The sequence below is a fragment of the Gadus macrocephalus genome, chromosome 21 (genome assembly GCF_031168955.1).
Source record: "Gadus macrocephalus chromosome 21, ASM3116895v1".
Lineage (NCBI taxonomy): Eukaryota > Metazoa > Chordata > Actinopteri > Gadiformes > Gadidae > Gadus > Gadus macrocephalus.
Window position 1 is genome coordinate 12,365,669 of NC_082402.1, and position 17,320 is coordinate 12,382,988.

Consider the following 17,320-nt stretch of genomic DNA (forward strand, 5'->3'; position numbering starts at 1 on the left):
AATTCATCAATCATTTACATACTTGCCATGCAAAACAACACTAAATTAGTCTACACACTTTCAATTGTATCTATTTATTCTAAGGCTGTCAAAGAAAAAACGATGGGGAAAAATATAAATGATCAAAAGGCACTATCACTGAGAGAAGGAGACAGACAGACAGAGAGAAGAGAGAGAGAGAAGAGAAGAGAAGAGAAGAGAAGAGAAGAGAAGAGAAGAGAAGAGAAGAGAAGAGAGAAGAGAGAGAGAGAGAGAGAGAGAGAGAGAGAGAGAGAGAGAGCGAGAGAGAGAGAGAGAGAGAGAGAGAGAGAGAGAGAGAGAGATAAGGAGATACAGATAAGGAGATGGTTGGTCTTAGTGCATGTGAAGGGTTGAGTTAACACTTGTGTGTAACACATATGATAATGGATTTTATGATGTTATGATGCTGCCTCTGTCAAGACTGTGTGGCTATCAGATTATGGCCATACAGGGCTCAAGACTAACATTTTCAACTGATGGCAACGGGGCTAGCAACCTGTTAATTTGGTGGCACTCTAACAAATGTGGCATGTCCTTTGAAATTGTCACGTACAAGTGTTCAATCATTTGAACTGATTCACACACTTTTAATAAATTGTAAAATGTAAAATCTTCAAGCTCCTCCCCCTCCTGTGTCAGAAAGCTGTACCTACTGATAATAACTAATGCTAATTGGATAATATACTCAAACTCAAACTATGATTTTCTTTATTTTTCTGGCGACCCGTCATCCAGAATAGTGCTGTTCTTTGCATGCTCTTGAATAGCACTAGTTCTGCTGTGCAATTTCATTGGAACTTTTCATAAAGTACAAACCATCTCTTTAGATGTATGATCAAAGAATTGTGTCTTCGTTGGAACTTAAAGGGGATGTTATGCAACTAGGTGTGAGTGTGATTATCCATTACAATTCGTTACTTGCTGGATAGATAGGTCTACCAGCCTACCCAGTGGAATGGAACAAATGTTGCTAATATATATCATACATCTAATATATATACAATATATATATTTTACATATTTTCTTCCTCTTCAAATATAGGTTCATACAATACACAAATCACACAAATGTAGCAGTAAAAGTTTTTTATTAAAAATATGAATAATTATGGCAACAAAAATGTTTATTCTCTGCAGTATTTACAGTATAATTACCATACAATTTATATACTTTGCGCCATGCGACACAATACTCCACACGCACTGCAATACTTATTGTGTATCCAAATCTGCGTATACATCTATCTGTCCTTCTGTAGCATGTCATTAAAGACCAGTTCTTTCCATTTCTACATTATTGTTATTCTTTTTCGAACTCTGTCGGAAGGAGAAAAATAGTCGGCTGATAACGACACCAATCAGCAAGCTTGCAAATGCCACGACCACTGGCACCCACACTGGGAGGGGGGGGGCACACTGGGTCAAAGGGTCCGCGGGATCAGGAGTGATGGTTGTTTGGGTATTGACTGGAACACCGGTTGTAGGGGGCAACGGTGAACTCGGAAGGCTGTTCAACTTAGTAAACAGAAAGGGATGATCCTGAAGTAAAGAAAAAAAACACAAAAAAAGAACAATCAACCCTTTTTATGGGCATGGAAATGAAAACTTGGATTAGCTATCCATCCTAGGGGGAGTCCATGCTTACCTTGGAAGGACAGTGCACTTTGGTGGGGTCATATGTGAAGTTGTTGTATTCCTGCTTTTGGCCCACAGGCTCCAACTGTTAACACAGAACAGTTCACATGCTCACCACACAAATCATCGGGCTTCAAGAAAGCATGAAAACGCATTGAGGTGCCTTGTTTTCTATGGCGTCTCAAACAGGTCTGCCACAAACATCCCTCACCATGTTATTCCACAAGGCAATGGCCATCTCTGCGTGCGCTCTCTCACTGATGTGAAAGCAGTCCACTGAAAAGAAACTCAGGTCGGCCTGGCCTACCTGGGAACAAAAAAGCATTTGAATCTCATTCAGCAACTTTCAACTGTTGTGTCTGTACATACACATACCTAAACACATATGTCTGAATCATTGTAATTAATTGCATTGGTTTTATGCCTTACCCCGATAAAAGGGATAAATGAGTTGCGCAAATAGGGTTGAAGGACAACGGTGAAGTCTTCCCGTCTGTCGTATAGATCTCCCGAGATAAGTTTGCGAGATTCAGCCTGGGAAGATTCAGGACAAGGGGTCATTAGAGAATAGTCAAACAGAGAGATTTGGGGCTCAATCCTCAAACCGTTGGTACCTGATACTCCTTGTTGACTCGTTTGATCGTCTGCAGCTCTGGAGAGTTGTCCTCGGTGATCATTAGGCAGGGACAGTTGGAGCTGCATGAGAACAGAGATCCCTTACATTAACAGAAAGGGTGTGGCATAATTTTGTCCCATTCCAATCCCCCATATTAGTGAATAGTAACACTGCAAATGATGTTGACACGCACATACAATACTAACTAAGGTATAATTTTAAGCACAATCCAATCAAAGGCCAGACTGCAGACCTTTGCAATAGTGAACAGACAAGGTCATTCTTCTTCACTTTTCTCAGTGGATCAATCTGCACAATCTCAACCACATTCACCATTACCCTTGGCATCTACAAACAAAGGGAAGAGAAACTTAGAAACTGTATAAATCTTGAGCACACTATATGCAAAAGTGGTGGCCTGCATGTCCACACATGTGTGCATCAACAGTCTACCATCTAACATTACCTGATTGTAAAGCATGTCCAGGCTGATCTTGAGGTTGTGACTGTAGTTCTTTGCTGACAGGTTATACTGTCAAAGGCAGGCACATGATAACAACAATCAATTCAGAGTCCATATCACACTGATTCACAGATCTTCACACATACATTATGAGGGAAAAACTTACTTGGTCCATGCAGTAGTTGCAAAGATCATTCGTGCCAACGAATATTGTCACAAGCTTCCAGTCGTTGTCAAAATCCACCTTCTGCGTGAGGAAGTAAAAGGGTGAGCCAGAAGCTTGAGGGTTTAATTACTGCACAATAGACCATCGGCAAGGCCTGATCTGATAAAGTAACTGCAATTGGGAATGAATCATTGGGAAACACGTGTATATATTCTGTTTCCAAAAATTCCAGATGTTAGCATCACTAATCATGATGTTGATTTTTTTTCTGAAATCCAATGTGAGAGTCAATGGAAGACATTCAGGGGGGAGCGTACCTATGTTCCCCGGGTCCTATGTACCCCGGGTCCTATGTACCCCACTTTGTATGTGACCAGAGAACAAAGGATCTGGCGAGCAAATCATTTTTTCGTAGGATGGTAGGGGCAAGTCCCGCCTTTTTCGCCTCTGATTCGCCTGTGATTGGTTAGAATGGCTCTCCTCCTATTGGTTATGATTAGGGTTAGGTTTAGGTTTAACCCCCGCCCTAACCCTAACCCTAACCATAAACCTGACCCTAACCCTTTGCATCCGGGGAACATAGGACCTGGGGAACATAGGGATGACCCCATTCAGGGTACTCAAATCCAAATGATATCTCTCTGTTGGCTCTGTTCGACAACATTACATTTGACTTGAAGCCGTCAACTACTTAGTCCCTCATAGACCCTTAAAAAATATCCACCCTTATACTACAGTCATCCCCAGGAACCCAAGGGATTACTAGTCTGAGCATCAGGTACTCTCACCTGATCTTCCTTCATAGCCTTAAATAGAGCCTGGATCTGAGATGGGAGGTCACTGAAAATACCACAAAGCAACAATTGGGGTATTACAGTGCAGCAGCAATTCATGTTTAGAAATAAAAATGATGGACAACAAAAATCCCTAATTTACTTGTCACTATGTTAAGGGATTAAGGGATCTCAAGGTGTTCATGATGGTGTTCATGATGTTCATTCCATCACATCCTACACAATCCCACGTAACTCAAGTCTATTGATTTCCTTCTACTCCGTTAACGGATTTAATGTGTGGAGTCTCTTCCCTTCCTGGCTAATCAGCCAAGAAGTTTAATAATCGTCCACTCATGTGGCAGACGCAGTGACAAATTCTTGCACACTCACATTAATGCAACGGCGCAACTGAGTGAAGCTATGGTGTTTTGGAAGTACAAACTTCAGACCACGTCCCTTCAATCCGGACTCTTTCCTAGTTTCTATATTTATATACTTTTTAACATGTTATGGACAAGATAGGTGTATAGTTGATACATCCCTCAGTATGGTTATTTTACTTCTGATATCCTGTTGTCCATTACATTAAGCATGTGAAACATAAACAATATATGGCTAAAATGCAGAATTACATAAAAACATTGCTGTGAACATTGCCCACCTTGTCTTGGCACCGGCCACAGCCATGTTGAAGCCCCTCTGTTTCGCAAACCGACCTTTGGAGAAACCCTGTAGAGCTGGGTTGAACTTCTTAAGGATGTCTGGAGAGATATAAGTGGTGAATGATTACTATGGCATTAGGTAATCCAAAGAATAAACCAACACCTTGGTGACAACAATTAAAAGATTTGGCCTGGACAAGAGGAGTTTAAATCCACCAATGTTGAGACATCATCACTTCCATCCGTGTAAGGTGGGATATTAATTCTGTGTGGTAATTGTTCTGCACAGTGGGTCCCTCAACCTACTTGGTAGTGTTGTGACAGTCTCTAGCGTGGCATCACCTCCAATACTGCAAGCAATACAATGCATATCAATGGAGTTCTTAAAATCATAGTTACGTTTGTGACGGGTAATATGACTTTGCTACCACTGTATGCTGACGTTACCTCCAGGAGACTCCCCTGAACTCTGTCTTTAGCTGCAACACGCTATTTGCCTTAGCTCCCGTGCCGGACTGAGAAGGGAACACACAGCCATCCCTTAATATCAATGACACATACAGCAGTAAAGTACACATTGCAGAGAGCCAAAGCAGATAATGAGCAACTGTAAGATCAAAGCGTCATGAGGAGAAAAGATTGAACGTGACAGAGTTATCATTGGCAGGATAAACAAAAGATTACAGGGCTGAGGATAGAGCTCAGAGTTCAAAGATTTCATCAGCAGTCAAAGCTGCTTCTAGATGGTAAACTGTGCCTTTTTCCTTTGCATGTAACATCTGCGTAGTAGGGGCCCTTACCGTGGTGGAGTCCCCCAGGGCCGCCACCACCTTGATGTCCCCCGGCCGCAGCTTGTGAACTATCGTGGAGGCGAAAAGAAAAAACACATTTACATCTGTGATACGATTATCTCTGTTCTGAGTGCTGACAAAGGGATATGTTGTCTCAGACTTACCTGAGGTGGGTACAGAGGCAGATGGGCTAACGTCCACACAGGAGAAGTTACTTCCCCAGTTCTGATCATAGAGAAACAGCATCAGGCATTTGGAAAAGAAGACTAGCCCAGCATATAAGACTAAGATTATAATAATGTAATCATATTAGGTTCTCATTCATCAATCCATTTATCAGTGATCCAATCCTAGACATGCGTATAAAACATGTCTAGGACTTTATTGGATCAATAAAGAGAGAGAGAGTCTATTCTTCATGGACCTTTCCAGATGTGTTACCGTGATTGGTGCTGGTGTTGGAGCCGGCCCCTTGTAAGTGTAGTTGCTGTTCTGGTAAGTTCTAAAATATGGTGAACCCTGAGGACAAAGATCATCCAATGAGATGACATCCCTACACACTCACTATGTAAAGCGCTTTGAGTGCCTTGAAAAGCGCAATATGGATGAAATGTATTATTATTTATAATGAATATATATTATAGTCTAAATCAGTTATCGGCAACCCTACAACTGATTATGCTGCCACCACTGGCACGTGGCAGCATAATCATTGGCACACTTAAAAAAAAATATATATATATATATATATCTATATACAATTATTATCAAAATACTTCACCGCACAATACGGCAGCATAATTATTACTACCGATTTTTTTGCACTTTATTCTGTTTAGGGCATTTCCTCCCAGTGCAAATATGATTAAATGAGTTACTGAAAGCAGTGTTCTGAAATGGGATCAATTGTGAAGAAAATATTTAAAATATTGTTGCAAGTGGCCTGTATGCATCGCCTTCACGTGGTTTTGCAAAGCTGTACATGTCTTAAAGATATTGATGGGGATGGTTCAAACATTCTCATCTATTTTTGTTTTTTACATTTCTCACAGTGCAAATATGTTTTTGAATGAGTTTCTGAAAGTGGTGTTTTAAGATGGGACAGATGTAATTATAATTTGTAAGCCCATGTAGCAAGTACAACAACAAAAAAAACATTTAAAATGTTGATGCATGATTGTGGACTATATGGAAATAATACAATTCCAGGTCTTCTGGAAATGTTTTTGGTCGCTGTGTCATAATTCAGCTTTGGCACTGCATGATGAAAAGGTTGCTGACCCCTGGTCTAAATGGACTATATCATTCCATGAATTAGGTTACTGACAAACACAAATGTTACTTTCATTATACAGTAATATCCACAGGGATAAGTAAAACACTGTTCCAGTTATTGGTTCAAAATAATGTTGAATGGCAGGGTTCAAACCTTTGATGGACATCTCAGCTTAAGATAAGGTGAAAAATCTTGTACTGAAGTCTTTGATCCCAGAGGCTCCAGCTTTTGAACAAAATAAGTGAGTTTAGTATGAAAATATCATCAAATATCCTTCTACTGCTAAACTGCTAAAACCTGCTCACAAACAACTGTTCCATTCTGCACTTGCATAATACCAATAATCTAATATCTCAGAGGCTTCTGGAATAATAATTTGAACTGGACCCACTTACTAAAATGTAGGCAGTGTTTTAAAAATTGCCTTAAATAGCATCTACACACTAAACTAATCCATTGTAGCAGAGTTTTACCATGTTATTCCACAGGGAGCGAGCCATCGAAGTCTGCGCCTTCTGGCTGAGGTGGAAGCAGTCTGCGCTGAAGTAAGACCGGTCAGGACTCCCGTCCTTTGGAAGAGATAGACATGATGAATACAAAAACAATGTGTTTTTTAGCAGGGACTCGCTTCTCATCGCACTATAGGGCCTGCCCAGGTACATAGGAAGGAGACATGGATCTCACCGGTCGTAGTGGGAGATCAATGTCCCGAATGAAAGGCTGGATGATCACGGTGAAGTTGGAATGGGTGTCATAGCGACCGGACTCCACAAGATCAGTGAGCGAACTCTGAAAAATAAAATGGTGGGAGTGGGGTGAGTTACCCCTAATGGCAACTGAACTGTGTTTACTAACCTGAAGCAGTGGTTGTGGTTTGCGCTACCTGATAGCCTCTGATTAATTCCTCCACCACTTTGCGGCTTTGAGAGCCTGTCTTTGGCGAGATGACACATGGACACAATATCCTGCCAAGAGGAGAGGTCAAAAGCGTGCATTTCTTTAGGACATCAGATTGTCTTATCAGACAGTTCAATGTGGAAAGAGATCAACGTAGGGTCAAGAGACTGGTTAAGTTGTTGATAACCCCAATATAAATGTATTGCTTACTTGACCAGCCATGTGGGGCATCTGGAGTTGGGTTCTGAGTGCATGGTTCTCAGCGGAAGGAGGGTGAGGACCTCCACCAGGTTGACCAGAGCCCGTGGAACCTGACCCGAACATACCAGGCCTTTAGTCTTTGACTGGGGATGCGCTGGCTCATAGTTTAGACAGATGGAAGGGGATCTCTGTTGGTTCTTACCTCTTTATGAAGGTAGTCCAGGCTCTCGCTAACATGCCGCAGATAATTATCCACCGAAAAGAAGAGCTGGGAGAACGATAAAGATGGTAGGCTTTAAAGTATTTAAGGGTTTTTCATGTTGACTAAATGTTTTGGCACAAGGAGACAATCACAAGGCTCAAAACGGAATCCATTTGTTTCAGAATTATAATTTATATCTAAGTAAAGAAAACATGAGCACTCACCGAATTTTTGCAGCTGTCGCAGGCATCATTTCCCCCAATAAACATGGTAATCACCTTCCAGTCGGATTCAAAGTTGATGCTCTGAAGAGGTCAGATTGAATAATTGTTTTTTGATGCAATATAGGGAAATTATAACTCAATATTTCTACTTTATTCAAACCACTGATTCTCTCATTTTTACTCATTGTTATTTAGTATATATTATATTATAGTCTATTATATATTTTCATTGACACTGTGTCGTGATTTGTCGAAACACCTGGATTTCTGGATCTGGTAAATCAAGTATATATACGTCTAGGATGGAGCAATAAAAAAAGTTGAATCATGCGATCAAAATCATGTCTTGAGAGGCTAAATGAGTCTCATCTAACGTGGGTCTGGGAAACACTTTGATAAAAGGCTCTATAGGTAAATAAACCTGACATTACTTATTAAGTCAGTACTTTAACTAAGGATGTGGGTATGGCATGCAATCAGAATGCTATTGTTGCTTGATATACTTATAATTGTGCATGCATAATGCAAAAAGATTATTTGCCCTATGTTAATAAAGTGAATAATCGTATGCATTATGCATGCATGTGAAAATGCATTTGTATGTAATACTTACAGGATCACTCTTCATTCTGTTCACCAGGGCTTGCACCTGTTTTGGAAGGTCCCTTTAACAGACAGACAGACAGACAGACAGACAGACAGACAGACAGACAGACAGACAGACAGACAGACAGACAGACAGACAGACAGACAGACAGACAGACAGACAGACAGACAGACAGACAGACAGACAGACAGACAGACAGACAGACAGACAGACAGACAGACAGACAGAGAGACAGACAGTTTATACTTGCACTTCAAAATAAAAGCTGCTAAAAAATCTCTGCCCATGGTTTCACAAATACACTTACTTGCTTTTTGCCCCGGCTACAGCCTGATTGAGGAAAGCGTTTGGCGTGTCCTGCTCGCCCATTCCAACAGAGTATCCAATTAATTCAGCGTTGAAATTCCTCAAGATATCTATATATGTCAAATAAATAATGTGTTAGATTTATAATTTAACAACAGAATGATTGCATTAAAAAAATCCAATATTAGTATAGGGAATTTGAAGCTGACGTCACACCGGGTCGAGCGCTATGGTGAACACGCCATGTTTAGAGGTTGCTGCCTGTTTTCTTCTGTTGTTGTTTTTTTTTTTTTTTTTTTTTTTTTTTAATCTTTATTTAACCAGGAGAAAACCTATTGAGATTAAAAATCTATTTTTCAAATGTTACCTGGCCAAGACAGGCAGCAGCAGAATGAACCACAGTTACAGACAAACAGTTTCAGACAAACACACAGGGACAAAAATTTAAATAGCTGGGAATTAATTAATTGAGTAAAATTTACAGAATCACAAAATATTTTAAAATCATCTGATGCTGTCTTAAGTCAGCTAAAATAAGAACACCAGCTAAAATGATTTCAGTGTAGTCCAATCTGGATAGAAGATGCACAAGAGATGGCAACGCAACATTTAAGGCAGACAGAGGCCTTTAACATCCGACAACAGATATACAGAGGCCCTTAACCAATTCCACATTCAGCTCCAGAAATTCCAGTTGCTTGCTAATTGATTCAGATACAATTACCTTAAATTTTGACTTTACATAAATAGCAACACCTCCACCTTTCTTTGGTCTGTCAGCACGATACATGTTGTAGCCATCAATAAAAATATCATTATCAGCAATTGATTTTGTCAGCCAAGTTTCAGATGTTACAACAATGTCGGCATCTGTTGATTTAACTCATATTCTGAGCATATTCATTGTGGGTAACAAACTGCGCACATTTATATGTATGACACTAAGACCCAACAGGGATTTAAAATCAGATGGCGTCTGAATGAGCTGCGACTCAGGGCCAGGGTTAGGTTGCCATTATGTCTTCCGGTGTGATGCACCTTCACATTCCTTATATCGACAGATATTTCAATAACATCTCTCAGGGCTCTGAGCTGTAAGCCATGCTGGGCAACATGGTTGTCTTCCTTTTGCATTATGTTCCTGATTAAAGTGATGGTTCTTGTGTGAATCTCCCTTTGGTTTTCTTACAAACCAGAGCCAGGTGGTCACAATACTCACTGGGCAAAGTGGTGACAGTGGTCAGATTTTCGTCTCCGCCAATGCTGTGCAGAAACAAACGACACAGATATTGAGTATTTCTTAGTCCAAGGGATCATCCAAGTATGTGGTCTACCATTATATACTCCATTGATGTTTTTTACTTAATACTTTTACGAACACAATCAATTCCAATGAATCAGACTGCTATGGGAGTTCAGCTCCTGCCATCAGGACTCAGGATCTGCTGCCCAAGGCGTGGCGCTAGCAGACAAAGGTCTTCCTTTATCTCTTCACGCCATTGGCTTCTTAAACTATCTCTTTAATCAGGAGTTGTCTCCCAGAGAGTGCTCTGATCTGGCCTGATATCCTTGATTGTATGTGGTCTATCTCTAATGGTCACGATGTCGTTGATATCTATTTATTGTTTTGTTTTGTATGGTATTGCATTACTATGATTACTATTGTAGAACAAATTGATCCTTGGGGACATTGAAGATTAACGCTAGTCTACTTTATGATGAACTCTACCGCATTAACACGTGAGATATGTCCGTCAAATGTTGTGATCCATGACAAACCTCCAAGACAAGCCTCTGTATTGACTCAGAACGTCCAGTACGTCGCTCGGAGCTGATCCGATGCCATTGCCTGCCTGCACAGAGAATATCTTGTGTTTAAATAGCTGAGTGTTTGTCTGATGCGACTCAACTCAAGTTAACCCACTGAGGTTTGAGTACAATCCAGCTCAAGTAGCTTACTGTAATTGACCACACAACCTATGCTGGGTACATTGCAACATGTAAGCAAATGTTCTGCTCAACATGAAATACATTTGCAAAACATCATCTTACATTGAATACTAACTGATAACTGATGATCAGTCCATATTTACAAAACACATATGTAAAGAGTATGTAAAGAGTGATGCCAGCTACAATCCATCTATGAAAAATAAATCGACACTGGGCCTTAGAAAAAGGGCTTTACTCCATGACTTTTATTCCCAACAAACGTGACTATCTTCCAGTATTTTATAATGATGAAGAAATTATAATTTAAACTTACTGTTAAAGAGTCTCCCACTGCCGCCACGACTCTGATATCTGCCGGACGCAGGGCATGGACTGGGAAGACACGACATGATCATAAAAGGGCCATACCTCACATGATGGTTAAAACAACATTCAATTATCTTTAAGACCTAATAAAAAAACGGTGTAATTGAACAGGGCACCCTAAAGTGCCAAAGATTCAAATGTTGATACAACAAGATGGTCTATCTGTGCCCTATCTGCTGGAAAGGTCCTTATTACCAGCGAGACAGACAAGAGGATTCGTACTTTGTACAGCGCTTAGCATTAGCATTAGCATTTGTTTAATTTAGATCAGGATAACAGGATAAGATGATGATTGGTGATCAAACCTTTTGCTGAGGTAATGATCTGTTGTCTTACCTGAGGTGGGTGGGGAAGGGGAGCGGCCAAGATCAGTGCAGGGCATCTCTGTGCCGGTGAACTGGACACAGGAAGAAGACGTTAAGGTTGTTTTCACTCAAGAGAGAGTGTGAAAGAGAGAGCGAGAGAGAGAGAGTAAGAATGAGAGAGTCAGAGAGAGAGAGAGAGAGAGAGAGAGAGAGAGAGAGAGAGAGAGAGAGAGAGAGAGAGAGAGAGAGAGAGAGAGAGAGGAAGAGAGAGAGAGAGAGAGAGAGAGAGAGAGAGAGAGAGAGAGAGAGAGAGAGAGAGAGAGAGAGAGAGAGAGAGAGACAGACAGAGAGAGAGAGACAGAGAGAGAGAGACAGACAGAGAGAGAGAGACAGAGAGAGAGAGACAGAGAGAGAGAGATAGAGAGAGAGAGAGAGAGAGAGAGAGAGAGAGAGAGAGAGAGAGAGAGAGAGAGAGAGACAGAGACAGAGAGAGACAGAGCGAGAAAGAGAGAGAGAGAGAGAGAGAGAGAGAGAGAGCCAGACAGAGAGAGAGAGAGGGCGGGAGTGAGTGAGAGAGAGAGAGAGGGGAGGTTGGTTACTCTACCAGTTTCAGGAGAGGGGAGGCCTCCGTGTGGCGAGTGGAGGGGGAGTTCCCCTGTGTCCGGAGGAAGGGGCGGTCCTGGGGAGGGAAGGGAAGATAGAAGAGAGGGGAAGGTCATTGGAAGAGAGGAAATACGGTGCAGAGATATGTAATGAAAGCTGATGAATCAGTATCAGGCCAAAAGGACAAAGAATTATGCGTAAATATATTCAAGTGAGGTAACTATACCTCACTGGGACAGGGAACTGTGATGATCAATTCATGGTCCTCCATGCTGGGCTGGCCAGCTTGGGGCTGGAGCTGGAAAGAAATGAATATAGTTTTAAGGGATGTTGTTCTTTATTGATTATATTTATGAGTTCTAATATAAAAATATTGTAAATAAATTATAAATAGGCTGCAGCAGCTGCTCCCCCTAATAGCCGTCTTACCAGGCTGGTCAGCGTCTGTACCATCAGCCGGTCAGTCAGCCGCCATGCTTGTCCCTCAGACACAACCCTGCCGTCCTGATGCAGGCGTGAAAACCGTTAAACATGTTTTTGCAACTGTGCCAACAGAAACAAAATTGTAATTTTTTTGGACAGACACAACATAATTCCCAACATTTCCCCCTGGGCCTGTAGTTTTGCCTTCCGTAATAAAGGGTTTGCAGTAAGCGCATTACTTATAGCCTATAAACTCACAGTTGTGGTTGCAAGGTGGGTCACCAGAGGGGTTTCCTGGAGAACCACACTGAAGTCTTCTCGGTCACCATACCAGCCCTTCTCAACTAGGAGGTTATCCAAGGACTCCTGTCCAAAAGACACAATAGCTTGAAGCCTACCAACAACCTCATACTCACTGTATGTGTATTATTGTATTAACTTAAAGGTGACATATTACACCAGGTGTGAGTGTGATTAGCCGTTTCAAGACGTTTCGAAAATCGCCCTCTTCTGACATCACAAGTGGGCGTGTCCACCTAGATGTGTGCTGGATAGATCAGTCTACCGGCCTACCCAGTGGACTGTAGCGAACGTTGCTCATCTATCCGTCATACATCTAGGTGGACATGCCCACTTGATTTTCACCTTGTAACGGCTAATCCCACTCACACCTGTTGGTATAATACGTCCCCTTTAATAAGACGGAGGCCACACCTGTAGGAACAGTGTGAGCACGGCCCGGTGTAACCTCCCTTCTGGTTCTGTTTGGGAGCATGGACACTTCCTGTCGATGCAGTGCAGAGGGGAAAACAAGGACAAGTTGGAAGTTGTTCCTGAGATTACTGTATTTGTTGAATGAATGGAGAAAAGTTGTATACATTTTAGGACAGATTGATTAAATTGGAGAAGTAGACGAATTGAGGCCAATTTTACCATGTGAAATCAATTGACAAGCTCCTTTAAAGTTAAATGAACACTTGCGAGAGAAGTCCCCCCCAAAACATCCATCCTTCTGACCAACTAATGAACAACCAAATCAGTATCGGTTCATCAAGATCATACAGTATTGCTGTTACATGGGTTAACCTGTTATTGAAGCTGTCGTACTCTCCGTCCCACACGGCCACACTGACAATGGTTCTCTTCAGCTGCAAAAACAAAGCAAACCAGTCTAATCAGTCCTCAGACCCCATTATGATTATTATGATCATTGCGATTATTATGAATATGATAACATATGTATTATTATAAAATATTGATATCAATTGTATAAAAATAATAACAATTTTCATTTTTATGTTATACAATTATTTTGCAATACAATTGTCATCATGCTCATAATAATTATTAATATTATTCATATTATCATAATCATTACAATGCATTATGGTAAAGTCCTTTATATACATGTACATCGTCATATAGTCAACCTGAGAGTGCAGCAACTTCAAAGCACGATCAACCTCCTGGACAGTGGTGTTTATGACAGACTTTGCCTGCACACACAAGCACAAAATCTGTCAGCAACTGAGGAAGAATGGTGGGTTTCCTGAAAGCCTGGGCAGGTGATATCTTTTCTTTAACTGTAAATGACAGACAGTAACAAACCTTCACCCTAAATCTATAGCTGACCTCCACAATGCTTTGGTGGGTTTGAATAGAAGAAACAAAAGGTTTGTATACAAGGCAAAGAGGTTTATTGATGTATCACCTGAACATTAACAATATTGTTTTTACTTATTGATCATGCTCGACTCTGGGTTTTTTAGTCTGGGAACACTCAAAATCTGGAGGTGGGGACAGGTATGGTACTGTTTTCATCATACACTACTTACTGATCTTTCTCATCACATGTCATGTCTGCATAAGCGTCCCACAGGGAAGTCACAGCCTACCTGCTCCACCTCGCAGGAACACATCTGATCCGCCTGAACAAACAGCAGCACTAGCTTCCAATCCCTCTCCGCATCAATGTTCTGTCAGGACAGAGACATATACAGACACATACAGGTCCAACAGTAAACCCAGGTGGAAGATTAGGCACAGTGCGTTGATCACAAACATATTGGATGTTTGTTAAGATATGAGGTATGTGTTATTTATTGGTTGGTTGTTGTTCTGCGTCCTCGCCCTAAGGTGCCACTAGCTGATGGGTTTTGCTTTAAATAGATTTATATTTGACTGATGCTACTAAAACAGTATTTTACTAATGATCCCGTGTTTTACACGCTCCCAATGTGTGGGTGCATGTGTGTTTACCTTACGGCCCTGCAGGTCGAGAGACAGTTCTTTTGCCTGCTCTACCAGATCCCTATAAACACCCAAAACATATACAGAAAATAATAAGTGTGTCTCTCTGCATCCAAATTTGTATGACTAGATCACATGTGCTTGTGCCGTCTGTACCTGTGTTGCACAAAGTCCCTGTCGTAGAGGTTAATCTCTGCAGAAACCAAGGGAGTGAAAAGTCTAGGGCTGAGCAGGGCCATCATCTCTGAGGAAGACCAGATCAAAATAGGTTTAAACTCACGATGGCAATGCAAAAGCTAAAACAAATTTCCATTTAGACAAAATGTACCAAACTGCGATCTAATAGTCTGCTTTTCATATCTACGGATAATCCAAATAGAGCTTGGAAGTGATAGATTGGAGCTGTATTAAGCTAATTAGTTACCTATTATTACTTCTCTGTGTGATGAAAAGGTCACACGTGTGTATAATGTACCCAACAATTATCGTACATAATGACCCACTAATACAAAAGAAAATTGGCAGCGGACATGTATGATGTATTAGCTTTAACAATAATCACTCTTATCAATGGTCTTAAGCTATGAGAGCTGTAAAGATACCACACAGTAGTATTCAAAAATGTAGATTATGTTCAACACTGCTCCAAATGATAGCCAAGTCTATATATTCTATAGGTCGAAGTCAAATTATGGAGGATCTGAGTATACAAGCACCTCTGTGTGAATTCATTCAAAAATACTTTTGATCACTATCAGACCAAATGTAGGCCAATGCATATATATTTTTTTTAAATAAAGCAAATACAACTGTAGCATAACACTTTTAAATTAAAATACAAAATTAAGAAGCTATTCAATATATAAGCAACAGAAAATAAAACCTTTTGTATAAGAATCTATGAATACATTTTATAAAACAGACACCATTAAACATCAATCCACAGACATTAGTATTCAAAGGACAATTCTAGAAGGGATAAGTCCAGGCTTGTGGGCAGCAACAAACATTATAATCACCTTGGAGTCGGTCCATCACTTTGGGCAGCTCCGTGCTGTAGGGAGGCAGAGAGACGAGAAGAGGGTGGGCAGGAGGGCTGTGGGTTGCTCACCATGTCTTGGACATTTACATTCTAACTATCTGTTCAACGTCAGAATCAGAATCCTTCAATAAGTGGTCTTTCTGGTTACCTGGTATGCAGGCCAATGGGAGAAAGGACAGCCAGATCTGAAGGCTTCACACTATGGGCTTGAGAGAAATATATCCATTGATTATTGTTTTGCAAAACAAACAGAGAGTCGGACAGACGGACGGAGAGACACCCAGCTACAGAGGATACTATTATGGATACAGTAGAGAGATGCGTGGACGGACGCATGGACGTACAGACAGATACTCACCAGTTGATGGAGGTGGTTGAGAGGGCAGTGTCTCGGGGCATGGTAGGGCTGTTGCTGGAGTGATGATAGAGGGGAAGAGGCATGAGCACCTCAGTAAAACCTTGGTTGATCCAGTAGCAGTAATGAATACATCACTGTGCTGCCGAGACTGCAGGTGTTATTCAGTCGAATAGAATTACTGCTCACGGAATGCAATATTCAGAATATTTCTTCAACACATGCAACTGTTACATTTTATCATTCCTATATATATTTAAACAATATAACACGACTCCTATCAGACTTTCATTTAAAAAGGTTAAATTCATGTCTGCGCTTTGTTTTGCTAAATATTATTTCTTGATTTCTCTTGCTGCAAACATTAACCACAACCTAATCCTCTTTCTCCAATTCCAAACATTTGAAATCAACAACTTAAACAACTGACTGGTGTTCTGTACGGCCACGTTCTCAACTTAACACTAAATCAAAAATATAAAGTCATATTTAGCAGATTTAGGCAAGAAAACATTCAAACAAGGTAAAATGAACGAAATTAACCTGGTGTCCATGCGAGCCCCAGCAGCGTAACTGTAAGCAGCGGTGAAATCATTCTGGAACTTTCAGCTCCTATCTACTGTGGGTTCAGTCTTCTCCCAGCTGCTCTCACCACTTTTGTGGGACTGCTCTTTATGTGGGGCAATTCTACCTGTCAAGGTTACACATATACATAATTGCATAATTACAAGGCTGGGAAAGGGGGTGGAGGGAAGAGAGGACTGGCCCAGTCCTGAAACATAAATGGCCTTAGCAGTTAGCCTGTTAACAGTGACAGTGCATTAAAGGGTCTTAATGTGTATTAACGGGTGAGAGTTGAGGGGCAAATAAGGGCATTGTAAAACAGGGTGCTGGAGGGGAGTGGAGGCTCAAAGGTCATAGATGAACACCAGTCACCGCAGTATCTGACTGACACAACATTGGATCTGCTTCTACAGTTAGTTAGGGTATCTTGGACAACTCCAATGCCAACATGATTGTTTCAATGTGCCTGTAAATAGCTCTGAGTATGATCAGACGACCTAGGCCTGTGTGTGCATTCAACAAGCATGTCAGGCCTTATCAAGACAACTGAGTTACCAGAGAAAGCAGGTTCACAATTGCATCATTTCTTAGTTAAGATAAGGATAAGGAAAGAGCA

At 41.0% G+C, this 17,320-nt stretch overlaps 1 protein-coding gene across 1 annotated transcript; it reads right to left on the minus strand.

Annotated features, from left to right (window-relative positions):
• Positions 1 to 1,092: 1,092 nt before the first annotated feature.
• Positions 1,093 to 16,842, minus strand: LOC132449832 (phospholipase B1, membrane-associated-like). The gene is made up of 42 exons (XM_060041658.1): positions 16,684 to 16,842; positions 16,144 to 16,197; positions 15,934 to 15,991; positions 15,763 to 15,797; positions 14,900 to 14,987; positions 14,753 to 14,804; positions 14,389 to 14,469; positions 13,924 to 13,989; positions 13,580 to 13,641; positions 13,208 to 13,277; positions 12,752 to 12,859; positions 12,500 to 12,574; positions 12,297 to 12,368; positions 12,072 to 12,146; positions 11,499 to 11,559; positions 11,110 to 11,168; positions 10,623 to 10,696; positions 10,063 to 10,106; positions 8,845 to 8,953; positions 8,544 to 8,595; positions 7,931 to 8,011; positions 7,707 to 7,772; positions 7,514 to 7,614; positions 7,290 to 7,371; positions 7,091 to 7,195; positions 6,880 to 6,975; positions 6,560 to 6,631; positions 5,572 to 5,649; positions 5,295 to 5,355; positions 5,140 to 5,198; positions 4,787 to 4,854; positions 4,646 to 4,689; positions 4,339 to 4,438; positions 3,690 to 3,741; positions 2,902 to 2,982; positions 2,739 to 2,804; positions 2,526 to 2,620; positions 2,271 to 2,352; positions 2,086 to 2,190; positions 1,868 to 1,963; positions 1,667 to 1,741; positions 1,093 to 1,560 (listed from the first exon to the last, which is right to left on the minus strand). The coding sequence occupies exons 1-42, from the start codon at positions 16,733 to 16,735 to the stop codon at positions 1,288 to 1,290; spliced, it is 3,285 nt and encodes a 1,094-aa protein (XP_059897641.1). The 5' UTR covers positions 16,736 to 16,842; the 3' UTR covers positions 1,093 to 1,287.
• Positions 16,843 to 17,320: the final 478 nt, after the last annotated feature.

Coding starts and splice junctions, on each gene's coding strand:
- LOC132449832 (XM_060041658.1), bottom strand. CDS start 16,735: ATGATTTCACCGCTGCTTACAGTTACGCTGCTGGGGCTCGCATGGACA. Junction 12,147..12,296: donor CAGTTCCCTGTCCCAGTGAG/GTATAGTTACCT, acceptor TTCCCTCCCCAG/GACCGCCCCTTCCTCCGGAC. Junction 10,107..10,622: donor TACAGAGGCTTGTCTTGGAG/GTTTGTCATGGA, acceptor GTTTCTGCACAG/CATTGGCGGAGACGAAAATC.